Here is a 13044-nt window from a genome sequence, read left to right as displayed (position 1 = left end):
TCTGAATCCTGCCAGCACATTTAGGATAAATGAGGAGCAGAGAGATCGTACCTGAGCTCACATAGTGAGAGAGGGTCCCCTAAACGTCTGCTGGAACGTGGAGCCATGCTCTGATTTTAAAGAGTGCATCATGATGGAGACAACTTGGGGAATCTTTTTGAAAGAAACCCCTCTTCAAAGGGAACATTGTATTGGCAAATGTACTGATTGAATTCCTACTGTGCATTACCTTTTTAAATGTCAAAATCTATTTGCTCCTCTGATTTACATCCGCACGCCACGCTGTTGGCGAGGTGGGATTCAGCAAGCCTGAGATGAAATCATCAAATCTCCCATTATTAAGGAATAAACTGTGCAGCTCTTTATGTCATGACTGTTATAGGTCTGCAGAGGGCATAAATATCCCCTCAACTCATATTTTAGTTCTTTAGTCTCCCGTTAAGCTGGCAGTAATCATCATAATGATAACCAATTGTTCTTACAGACATGATATAATGTGGCTTTTAGAAAAAGGTTAAAAAGTAGCACTGGTGAAGATGAGCTCAGGAGGGGAGAAACTGCTATACTGAACTCAGTAACTCCGGGGAGCTGCAGAGTGCACCCGCTTCAGGTGCTGAGTCAAACCTTGGAAACAATTTGATGAACTAGAATCATTTAAATCGAGGTCACTGGAAAGCAAAAGCCATGCATATCCTGTATGTGAAATTTTATAAATTAATTCAGTTATGACCCTCATGGGAAGGGTTATTACTGGGATTCTCAGTTATCATAAAAATATTATTTGCTGTGTGTACCTGATCCCATGCTGAGGCTGTGTTAAATGTGTTCACGGAGCAGATCTTTTGCATTTGGGGAAGTAACATTTCAGGATCACAATTACACTGAAGTAGAAAAGGCATCTGGTGCAAATAGTGTATCCACCATTTATCTAGCATGAGAAGTGACTAAGTAAACACAAAGGGTTACCCTTCAGTGGACACTGAGGGTCCATGAGCATGGTGGGATGATGTGTAAGAAGTTGTACAATGTGTGTATTTAGATGGAATGCAGTTGATAGAGAAAGGACAAGTTAAATTTTTTTCCCAGTTTATGTCCTGGGGCACAAGATATAATCATCAGGGAAATTCTTCATGCTTACACTAGGAGCTTCTAAATACAGTCTCATATTCTGTGTTCATTCCAAACTATCATCCTGATTTCCTACAGCATAAATTTCCATTCAATCTAACAAACATATGTGAATCTGTTTTAAGTGCTAGGTCCTGCAGGGACACAAAACTGTATTGGACATATTTCCTACTATGAAATACAACTTGAATAAAAATGTAAAAAATGAGAGCATAGAGGGAAAATAGTTTGATTCTGACTAAATGGACCTGGAAAACCACTGAGGTTATATGTGAGCTGGATAATTCAAACCAGCAAACAATAGGCATGTACTACACCAAGACCCAGGACCTGTGAGCACAAGTTGGTAGTAGGGGTGAGAGAGGTGTTTAGGGAATGTTTGTTCTCAAAGGTGGTGGATAAAGAGAAAGCCATGATGTTTCTCTTTAAAGTCGTGAAAATAAAGTAAGAAAAAAATCAGATTCAGACAGCTCAATATTAGTAATAAAGACACATAACTTAAACCTAGATGCTTATATTTTTTTCAATTTTTTATCTATAAATGTATCTTTTCAATATAGTCTTCTTCAGTACTTGTAATGTTTTGTATGTAAACAAAACCTGAAGTGATTCTATAAACAGTGTTGGTTTACCATGCCTGTGGGAAACCTAGCTATTCAGAAAACAGAGCTGTCACCGTCCACCTGACGGTAGCTGACCCTAATTGTCTTCACCATAATCAAAAATAAAGTGCTGGCCAGCTTACAAAGTGTTGACAACCAATTGTAATGACTGGGAACATATTGCTTTGGATTTTTTTAAAATGGACGTAGGGAGCTTTGCAAGCAGCTATTTTATAGCACCGACTGGATAGAGAATAAATGGAGAAAAGTAAAGGTAAGAAGCAGTTTGAAGGGAGGGTATAGCTCAGTGGTAGAGTGCATGCTTAGCATGTAGAAGGTCCTGGGTTCAAACCCCAGTGCTCCCTCTAAAAATAAATAAGCCTAATTACTCCCACCCACCACCAAAAAAAAAAAAAAAAAAAAAAAAGAAAAGAAATTGTTTAGAGATAAAGAAGTAGCAATGGATGCAGTTAACAGAGTGTGTTGAAAGGGCTCTCTACCTCAGTACCAGTGTCGTGGCCACCGTTGCCAGCTCTGACGAGGAGCTCAGGACAGCCTCAAGATGAGGTAACCTCACTAAATCAAATGGCACCATGGCCTCTTTTCTGCACTGAAAATTCTGGGTCTAGGACTAAAATAAGAAAACTACAAATTATTTTAGGGCTTGTCAGGTCTTTATAGGACATTGAGGAGGAGTTCTCTGTGATCCCACCCAGCCCTCATCATGTTAATTATTTTATCCAATTCCTGGACATAAGTTAATTATGCATTTATTTTTCTTCTTTGGGTCCTGATTTTCTGTTTTTCTTGTGAGTTTGTTCTTCTCCTCAGACTGTCAGCAGAGAAGTCAAGGACTGTCCATTCTACTACTTTTGTGAGGCTGTATGTAGCAAAGTCATTAACAGCATGGCTTTTAGAGGGAAATTATTGTTTTCAAACCCTGGCTCTGCTAGCTTTGTGGTCTAGGAGCTAGGATTGGGGTGAGGTGAGCAAGACCCTCACCTTGGTGCAAAATTTAAGGGAGTGCCCCCAAAATTAGTAGCCAAGGTATATATCTCAATAAAATATTTGTAAAAATCAAAATTAAGGGGAAATCCATAATGAACAAAATGTTAAGTTTTGAAATAAATGCAGGCTGTTGTTTGTTTTGAGACTCTGCTATGCTGCTCCAAGAACAGAATTTCCCAGTCCGCCTGTGGCTCCTGGGCCTTCATGGCATCGTGCCCCCAACGAGTGTGTGTATGTCGGTTGACAACGGCAGGAGAAAGGACTGAGGAATGCATGGCTTTAAGTAGTTGTTCTCCAAAAATTTTAATTGTAGAATTTTTATTAACTTTTTCCACTGAGTCAAAATATGGGAGGATATTTTGATAAGTGCATAAAAGGGCACACATTCTCCTTTTGTCTCAGAATTCAGTGTAACCTTGGATACGTTGCCTGGCCTCAGGTTTCATTCCATCCTGCATAGTCAGCCTCCTGTTTCCATGAGGTGCTGAATAGCAGCATGGCACCTGTAGTCAGTCTGTATTAAAAAACGCATCTTTAAAGGTTTAGTTTTAGGACTCTACATAATTCTTCAGTTTAGCCAGGCAGATAGTGAACACTCATGAATTCACAGCAGGTTAACCAGTTGAGGCTGAAGGACAGTAAGTAGTAATCAAATATCTGTTAAATGTTATGACTTATGGAGATGTATTATATACATTAACTAGTTCAATCTACATTCCTCATTAAATCATAAAGGTCCAAGTTGAAAATCCTGAAGTTTTAGAAATATTTATTAATATTTTAAAAGTCATCAAAATAATTTCTTTGAAGAACAAGGAAAGAAAAGAAAAACTGGCAAGAATAAAGACTCTATAATAAGACCCCCTACCAGTCTATTTCCTGCAGAACAGGTTACCTGAGATCATTATTATCAGGTGGGAGTTGAGGTATATTCTCTGACCCCTATCACCAAAGGTAGGTCAGTATAACATAAAAAGGCTCCTTTCAGTCAGCAAACTGTTCACACCTCTGTAATCTCCCATCTGTATAAGGGCCTGAAATTTCTTTTAAATTTTTCATTCCCAAATCCAGAAAAAAAATTTATATGTTTCTTGGTTTGGTTTTATTAATACATCTTGATTCTTATTTGTCCTTTATTTGATGCTGTGACTTAAGGGCCTTCGTTGTGTGACCTTTGAGCAAGTTACCTAACCTCAGTTTATTCCAGATTGTTGTAAGGAGTAAATAAGGTAAGGCTTAAAAGAACTTGGCACAGTGCCTAAAACACAGGAGTAAATTTAAGCTGTGAATAATAAGAATATAAAAATTCAGTAGTGGTCATAGCATAATATTAGAATTGTCTCTCCCTCTCCCAGCTCTAGACATTTCTTTGTTTGCCTGCAATGCTGTTTTTCACTTTTCCTCCCATTTGCTCTGTAAAAGTAGCCACTCATGTGCAGTTTCCCACCTCAGCCCCTTTATATCTGGGGACTCTAGGATCTCTTGGCATCTCCAGCTACAGGTTACAGGGCACACTTTGCAACTAATCCGTCTTTCCCAACAAAGGAACAAAGCCCTCCTCTACAGCAGTCAAATGCCCAGAAAACAAACAAAAAACCCAGTGCATAATTTAAAAAAAAATATTTTCTCCATCAATTAAACCACCCTGGCCAGTCACCCCCAGCTACACAATAAAGGAAAAAGCAGTTTTCACACCAGTCTCTTAGCCTCTGACTGCCCTTGCTCCCCCAACAAAGTGACAGATGAAAATGTTCCAAATATCGTCATTTACCGCAAGACCAAGAAACATTTGAGCTCCAAGATTCTCACAAAAACAGTCTCTGTGCATAAAATAAGAGCTATAAAACTTAGCTTGTGCTGAAGGACCTGCAGGGGGAGCCTGCTTCCTTAATCACTGGCCCAAGATCTGCAGAAGCTGACTAAAATGCCTTCCTCTTTCTTCTGCTGCTACCACCCAATACTTCTGCTCCTTTAGGGGCCCCTTATGTCTCCAGAACATAAGTGCTCTCCCTTTAATTTTCTGTGCCCTTCCTCATTAGGAAGACAGCATCACAGACTCTTAGATCCTTTATGTGGGTATAAAGGTATGTACTTTGCTTCAGGAGTGAGTCTGAAGCAGGGTGTGATTCTCTGCAGATGGTACCGTCTGTACGTCCGTAGATAAAGCTGATACCAGTCCTTGCCATACTCTTTGAAGAGTTGTGTCTTACACAAGAGTTCCTACTCAGTAGATCCTGGGGGCATTTATAGAAACTGTTTAAAAAGTCTGCCTTCCTGTTTCTGCCAGTTCTGCTCCTGGCCCGTACTTGAATTCCCTCCCTCACCTGGCTTCCCTTCTTTTGCTCTGAATCTGACTCACTTTTTAAACTACAGATTTCAAATCACAGGCCTTTGTTTTTCTTATTTCATGACTTCTTCCACATCCAGTGCATTCCTGTTCACCCTCCTCCTTGTCAGTTCCCTCGTTTCCCCTGACCCCTGTGCACAATGATTCATCCATTGTTTAGAGTCAGACCAGTGGTTCTCAGCCCTGGCTCCTCTGAGGACCCTTGATAAAAACAAGCGTGCCGTGGGATGAGAGTCATCCCAGAACGACTGCATTAGAATCTCCACAGCAGAAGCTCGTGTATCAGGATGTGTTCAGAGCAACTCAGTTGAAAACACTGAGTTATACTGAAGGACTATGAGGACATCACCCTTCCTCCATCCCTGTGCCCCTCGGAGTCCCCTCCTCACTAGGCCCTTAGTCAGCACTTCTACTGACATTGACCAACACTGTGACACCCCCGGACCTTGTCCGTGACTTTCAGGGAAAGGCAAGAATAATGAGGGCTCTTCTTCACAGACCCAGAAAGACATGGACTAGAGGAACAAAGAACTCCAGTCAAACTCTGATCTCCAAAATTCAGATGAGCATTTAACAGCCCACTATGAGTCCTCTTTGAAGGTCACAAACACAGAAATAAGGGGAGAAGGGTGAGGACCACGACCAGGCTGAGGGAAGGAGGTACCAAGGATGCAAAATTTAAGGAGGCACTCACTCTCACGTGCCCACCCTGTACTACCAGGACGCTGAGAGTCAGTGCCTCTTTAAATTTTGCACCCAAGCAGTCTCTCTTTACCCCCTTCTAGTCCTGGCTTCTGAGGGGAGCTAAAATAAAGGCATGCTAGGAAGAGAGGATGACTGTAATCATCCAGTTCAGTGAAGATTTGATAAGGAAAACTGATACAGCCTTGTGAGCACGTCTTAGCATTGAGATGTCAGAACTTGAAATAAGAATTACGATCTGACGTTAACTCGCCGTCCTGTGCCCCCCAAATCCCAACCCTGTTGTACAGCATATGGGTGGTTATGAAGGAGAAGATTTAGTCAGAAGAGCAGCAAGTTTCTATGTGTGTGGGAGAGAATGACAGCAATTTTTAATTGAAAGTCAAGTGTAATGGTATTTTCTCCAGTAACATGCTCAATATTTCTTAATTTCAGTTCTTCATCATCTCTGTTGTTACAAAATGTAAATGAATTAATGCATGTGGAACACCTAGTTCAGAGCTGGCACGACTGAGCACTCAAAGCTGGTAACCGTTTTGTCTCATCAGGAGGACAGTGGAACTCAGGAAACACTTATTACCCAAGATCACCCCATCAGCAATTCCACGCTATTTAAAGACAGAGTCAAGCTAGGTACAGACTACGCACTCTACCTCTCTCCAGTCCAGATCCACGATGATGACCGGAAGTTCTCTTGCCACGTTGAAGTCAGGCCTGGCAGAATCTTGAGGAGCTTCACCACGGTCAAGGTTTTCGGTAAGAGTTTTCGTTCTCTGGACTCCCTGCTGTGTTTCTGTCAATGCCTCCTGCTTTCTTCCCCTAGGGAGGAAGCAGCCTGTTAGCTGGAGAGCCGGCACACAAGGCTTGCTATTCTGGAGTTCTGTTTGCCTTGACACTTGTCATTCACGTTGGGTGGGGATGAAGGTAGAATGCTAAAGAATGATGTTTCACTTAATAGAATAAAATCCTATAGAAAGCCAGAGGTCAGTCAGTGTCCTGGTACCTTATGTGCAATTTTGATGTCTCCTAAGAATCCTGGAAGTCTCCTTAATTATAACTGCCAAAGTCTAATTCCTTAGCTATCTAATTGTCTTAGTTGCTTGCTGGGGCAACATGGAATAAGGCCACTGTGAGAATAGGACGAAGATAAACACAGCTCCAGAGAAACTCTGCATGAGTGCCCTCACCCCCACTAGGGCCAGCTGGGGTGAGAGACTGTCCAGCTCCTCCAGCAAAGGAACCTGCAGGGATGGCCCTCTGACCCTGCATTCGCGGGAGAGTGGAGCTTAGCTGAACTCCCCACTGTGGCTGCAATCAAATTGCAGAGGCTCTGCACGGTGCAAATTTAAGGGAAATGTGAGAATTCTATTTTGCTCAGTGATGCAAGGAAATATTAATAAACAGAAACCCCTGGATTTGGGTATTTTTTATCTTTGTGACCAAGAATTGTGTTTTTTTAAAACATCATTTTTAAATAAAGGCAGAGAGAAAAACAGTGATGTGGGTGAGCAATTAATTGTTTTTGAAAATGAGATAAAGAGAAGATAATTCACAAAACCTAAGAGCAGGGGCTGCTAGATTTCTTTCCTCAGTTCTCTGAATGACAGGATAAGTGAAAAATCTTTGCTTTTACTTAGAATCTTATTGCATTTTTATTAGAGGTCACACAATTCAGTATCTTGAAGGAAACACAAACCCTTTAGTTCATAAAGATGGGAATAATACAGCCAACGTTTATTTAGTTGGAAGTCTTGCTGATAGCTTTTCCTGTCTCTCTCTCCGGCTCTCACTCTCTTCCTCCTGCCCTCCCTCCCTTTCTCCTTCCTTCCCTCCCTCTTTCTCCATCTCTCCTCGGGCGTGGGCTAGGAAATAATTGATTGCCCCTGATGTCAGTTTCCTTATGGAGACTAAACAACGTCCTTTGAAGAGTCGGAAAGACTGTTCCCCTCTTTTATTGATACCACCATTCGCTCACTTATAAGGTGTGACTGTCTCAGCACAAACATGAAACTGACTCATCTGGCCTGACTATTGGCAAATCGATGAAGGCAGCCATCCAGGATGTGAGAAGAAATAATTCTGTGTTAGGCAAACTGTGCCCCATTTGACCAAGGGTTTTTTACCATAACTCGATCTAATTGCCTTGTAAACATTTAAACCGTGTCCTGAATCTCTTTGCTGCATGTAAATACCTTCATCTTGGTCTGGAATCCTTTACACTCTCATCCTTATCACCTTGTCTCTGCATTTTTCTATTTGTTTGCTTCTTCTCTGAACTCCTTTCAGTGGATGTTTGAAAATATGAGACTCTGCCCGCCTGTTCATAGAATTGGATTCTTCCTGCTTCCTGGCTTTCTCCTTTAGCAGGTGGGCCAGGTTGTGTTTGGGCTGTCTCATCCAGCCTTTACTCTATTTGGGGGTGTCACCCGCCTGTACATTATAGCGATCCTGGCACAGCGGTGTAATTCCTATCTTATTTAGGACCTACTCTGCATCCCTGGGTCATTCCTCAAATAGGATAAGCCAAAAATAAAAACATGAAAACCTTGAGATAAATACTCAAGTGTATCACAAAGCCATTCTGCATGCCCTACATCCAGTTTACTGCTTCTTCCTGAACGCCTTTATTCTCTGATGGACTAGGGACCAGAAGCTTCCCCTTGCCACTTCCTGCATCCCCCTCACATCTCCTTTGACGTTCCTTTCCTTAGTGGGGAGTCGTCTACCATCACAAGTTTGCTCTACTGCACTCTTGAGCTTTAAACATAGTTGTCCTGAGCCCCCCAAAGAATCTGTCTCTATCACCCCTGCAACTTTTAGTAATTGTTCTTTCTTTCAGGCCTTTCAAACTACTGGCATTTGTTGCTAATAGGAGATCAGAAACAGCCCTCCTTCTGTTACTGTTTTAGGTTGTACCTTGGTTTGGGTTCCCCTGAAAGAAAACTCTGAGCAAAGATTTGAGTTAAGTTAATTTATTTGAGAGGTAGTCCTAGGAAATATAGAGTGGGAAAGTGTGTCAAGGAAGGGAAGGAAGATAATAAAATATACATGATCCAGCCAGTTATCACTGTGGACTTAGGGCTCATTCCCACCAGGGAAGCTCTGGGAGAACACACGTCAGCCTTACCCCAAGGAAGCTGGGGTGTTATCTCCAACTCCCCATCTGTCATCACCATGTACTCTCTGCAGTTTCCAGTCTGCTTTGCTTGTGGACTGAGTGTGTTCCCATAGCCCCAGTAAATCTTCAGGAGAGCGTCACAGGTATGCCCAGTGAGGCGCCTTAGTAAGCAGAAACCAAGTGGATGTGGTGGACGCTGACTGCACCTGTGATGGGGGGTCTCATGTTTTCTCCCCTGGTTCATGGAGGGCTTTGTTTGCTGTGCTCAAGAACTTACTTGAAGCCACTTCAGGTCAACGTGATGTTCTCACTGTCTGTGCTGGGCACTGCTAAGTGCTAGAGATGGAGAAATGAATAAAGTACTCTGGCTCTGAGGCACTTACAATCTAGCAGGACAAAAAGAAGATCGCTGAAATCTTCCCTATTTTCTAGTGCCAGGCAGCTAAACAATAATAAAGTGTTCTTCCTGTCCTCTTCAGGGGCCTATAACTTAAGTTCTATTTCTAGACCTTTGGACACATAGAATATTTCTCTCTTCTCTCTCTCCCCACTGCCAGCCCCTCCTCTCCTCCACTTCCTCATTTCACCTGACTCTCCATAGTCATCAGTCAAGTTTCAGTTAGATGCTGCCTCTTTCAAAAGCCTCCTCTTATTCTGCAAGGTTGGGTTTGGAAGCTTCTCCTAAAAGCTTTCTTCAAATACTACGTGTCCTTAGTAACGGTACTTACACCCATGCATTCTAATTCCTAGTTGATGCATCTGTATTTTCATGAAAATGTAAGTTTCTTGAGGATGATGAATATGATCTGTTCACCTCTGTTTCCTAGGCATCTAGTGTATTCTTGGCATGTAGTGGGAGTTTAATAAATATTTGATGAGTTATGAATTTTTCACACACACACACACACACACACACACACACACACTAGTGACCAGGTAGAGTAGCATTCAGTGCCATATAACTAACTGTGTTTTATTTGCCATTAAGCTAAGCCAGAAACCCCCATGATTGTGGAAAATAATTCCATGGATGTCTTCGGAGAGGTAAGTCACATTAAAGCTTTTGAAAATCTACAGCATAATGTGCCAAGGTATGTCAGTTTGCATCCTTGCCCAGAATGTTGTCTCAAAGGACTTTACTCCAATTAATGTCTGGGGGGGAATGAAGGAACGCTGAGTTGATTGTAGAATCCCAATAGGAATCCTTATTTTCTGACTTAGGGCTCTCAGAACATGTGATCTTGTGATCCTTAGTTCTTAAATTTCCTGGAAAAATTATCTCAGTTGTTTAAATGTCTGTTTAATAAAAATTGAAGCCTATAGTGTAGGAAAAGTGGGGCAGAAAGCAGTGTGAATCCTGGTGTAAGAATGAGGTTTTTTGCTAAGCTGACATTTAATTTGTTCTAATTCATTTCCTATACCAGCTTTCCCAATGTTTTTATTTTTAAGTGACAAGAGAAAATGTGCCTTCTGAACTTCTTTAGAACCCTGGCTGTTTCTTAGGGAGTAGGAGGAAGAGCAGGAGAAAAAGGAAATTAGAATAGGCCCTCTGGCTTCAGTTTCCTGTAGGTAGTTCCCAGCCTCTAGCCTCTGGGATCTGGGCTCGTGTCCTGGCTCTTCCTCTTGCTGGCTGTGACCTGAGACTACTTACTTCACACCTTTGTAGTCAGTTTTCCCATCTATCTGAAAGGGGTTAAGGAGAGTAATCTGCAGTTGTTGTTTTTAAGAATGAAACAAAATAATGTATGAAAAGTTCTTAGTATATTGTTTGCTATATATTACTTGCTCAATAAGCATTTTTGTTGTTATTACTATTATGTGTGTTGTTCAGCTGTCTTGTGACATTGTGACTTCATTCAAACTTTTCAAAACTGCAAGTGGAATAAAGATTCTCATTAATTCTCAAACATTTCCTATTATGTGGGATGAGAAAAAATTAAACTCATATTCTAGTTTCTTCTAGCCCCAAGAACATTAAATAATTTATGATTTCTGGTCATATTTTCACTGAGTATCAGTCATGTAATTTGATGGCTGCATACAAATCACAGCTCAGACTCTGTGGTGTGGTTTTACATGAGTGTATATATGCATTATTCAGGTCCTTGTATCTTTTGTTGATTTTATGTATTAGTTTCCTGGATTAATTGTTACATCCTGAGTACATAGGAAAGATTTCAGGGTTTTTTCTGGCACAATTAATTTTCAAGTTTATTAGTGGACTTCTTTTCAACAGTTTAAATGAAACAAATATTCTAATGATATAATGTTTGGAAGGTACTTTTGTTTCTTGTAAGGATTTTTGGTAGGTTCTTGGGCCAGTATTTACAGGTCATATGGACTCAGTCCAGATAGAGAACCACAGGATTGGATCCAAGAATTCCAGTTTTTTGGGGTTTTTTTTTTTTTTAAAGGATTTTGTTTTCTGTATCATCAGATTTCCTCTTCTGTACCCATGCTTCCCTAGGCTCTGACTAGTAAAACCAGGGAACTTTCCTTCCTGGGGAATTAGTGAATAATCTCTCACCAACTCCACATAACCAGCTACAGGACACAGCTTGTCTGTGGATCTTTTAAGACCTTGCCAAACATTAGTAATTTCTCACTCTGATAGTCGTATAATCCGCACTGTATTTTGAATAATTTATTAACTCTTCAAAGCACCTTTGCATACTTTTACCATGTAGTATTCCCACAATAAGCCTCTGAAGTAGGTAGAGCGTTTGTCATTTCACAGATGAGAATCCGGGGCCTGGAAAGTCTAAACCACTGGCCGAGCCACTCACAAAGGGCAGAGCTGGGATGAGAACTCAGCACGCCCATATCCCAGCAGGAGGGCATGACGAAAGGACATCATGCTTCAGGGGCAGATGGAACTAAGATCAAATCCCAGTTTAACCACTTAATAGTTACTTAGCCTCATCAAGTAGTTAAGCTCTATGAGTCCCAACTAACTCATCTCTAAAACTGGGATCATGATAAATAATCCACAGGGCTCTTAGATGAATTAAATTTATGCACAGTGGTGGAGTACATAGCTCATCACTGATGTCTCAGAAATGTTTTTTTCCCTCCCCACTATTTATCATTCACTCACTCTGTCACTTATTCCTTTCTCTGCATGTATATTCATAAATCTATTATGTGATTGATTCTAGGAAACGGGGTGGGGGTGGATAATGAAAAAACAGAATATAGATTATGGAATCTGATAGACCTGGGTCTGAATTCTCCTCCGTCACTATTAACTCTGAGCCCTGGACCTCAGCTTCTTAGCTTCCTCATCAGTGAACAGGGACAGTGAGCTCAACCTCACAATGGTGACATAAGGATCAAATGAGATACTGTAGGCAAAGTATCTACCATCTGGCAACCATAAGTGTTCAGTAACGGTAATCCCTTAGAATTACCTCCCTTCATCCCTTAGAAATTAACCAAGTCAACATGCACTTATTGGATGCCTACTAGGGGCTACATATATATTCACTGCACCAAGCCCTTAGTGTTAGGACAATAGGGATTTGATCAGCTGGGAACCGTGTCTTCCAACATCATTAATTAAAGTTGCAAAGCTTATGGTTAGTTTCCCCGTAGAATAGAAAACCTCCCCAAACCATTCTAACAGTGATGCCTTTCAGGCTTAGACACGCTAGGGATGTCCAAGGAGAGTATCACCCCTTTGGATGTCATGTTGTTGCATGTTTCCGAGGGTTTGGCTTTGCCGGGGCTCCGACGTGGCGTGCAGCCTCGCTCCCACAGCTCAGTGGAAAGGGAGTCTTTATTTACCCTAAGCCCCAGGCCCCCATGTGGCAGGTTGTTGCAGTGGAGCAAAGATGCTGGGCCAGAAAGCCCCTCAGTCGCGGCCTCCAGCCGCCGTGCCCCACTCTGATGATACAGCAGAGGAAGGCACGCGAGACATCCAGGAAAGCGCCACAGCACAGTCCTTCCCAGAGCCACGTGCTTCCTTTCCAGTGCCTGTGCTTTCACTCCATCAGCTCCTTGTCACTCTCTTAACTTTATTATGTTTGACAAAATTTAGAGGAAAAAAGTCCAAAGAAAACTACCTCACATGAAACATAGGAAACAAAAGCAGATGGGGCTGAAATGTCTAACTAGGATGAGAGGCTCAAATAACAAGA

General features: G+C 41.6%; 1 protein-coding gene across 3 annotated transcripts in view; it reads left to right on the top strand.

Moving 5' to 3' along the window:
• The window catches only part of CD96 (CD96 molecule), a 79873-nt gene that overhangs the window by 15080 nt on the left and 51749 nt on the right, over positions 1-13044 (top strand). For all 3 annotated transcript variants that reach the window (XM_064495594.1, XM_064495597.1, XM_010985081.3), the window contains exons 4-5: positions 6336-6543; positions 9894-9949. In XM_064495594.1, the coding sequence (XP_064351664.1) occupies positions 6336-6543; positions 9894-9949 (264 nt within the window). The remainder of the gene's footprint in view (positions 1-6335; positions 6544-9893; positions 9950-13044) is intronic.

The sequence above is a fragment of the Camelus dromedarius genome, chromosome 2, assembly GCF_036321535.1.
Source record: "Camelus dromedarius isolate mCamDro1 chromosome 2, mCamDro1.pat, whole genome shotgun sequence".
Lineage (NCBI taxonomy): Eukaryota > Metazoa > Chordata > Mammalia > Artiodactyla > Camelidae > Camelus > Camelus dromedarius.
The sequence above is the reverse complement of the archived record's forward strand: the minus strand, read 5'-3'. Positions and strand labels throughout refer to the sequence as shown.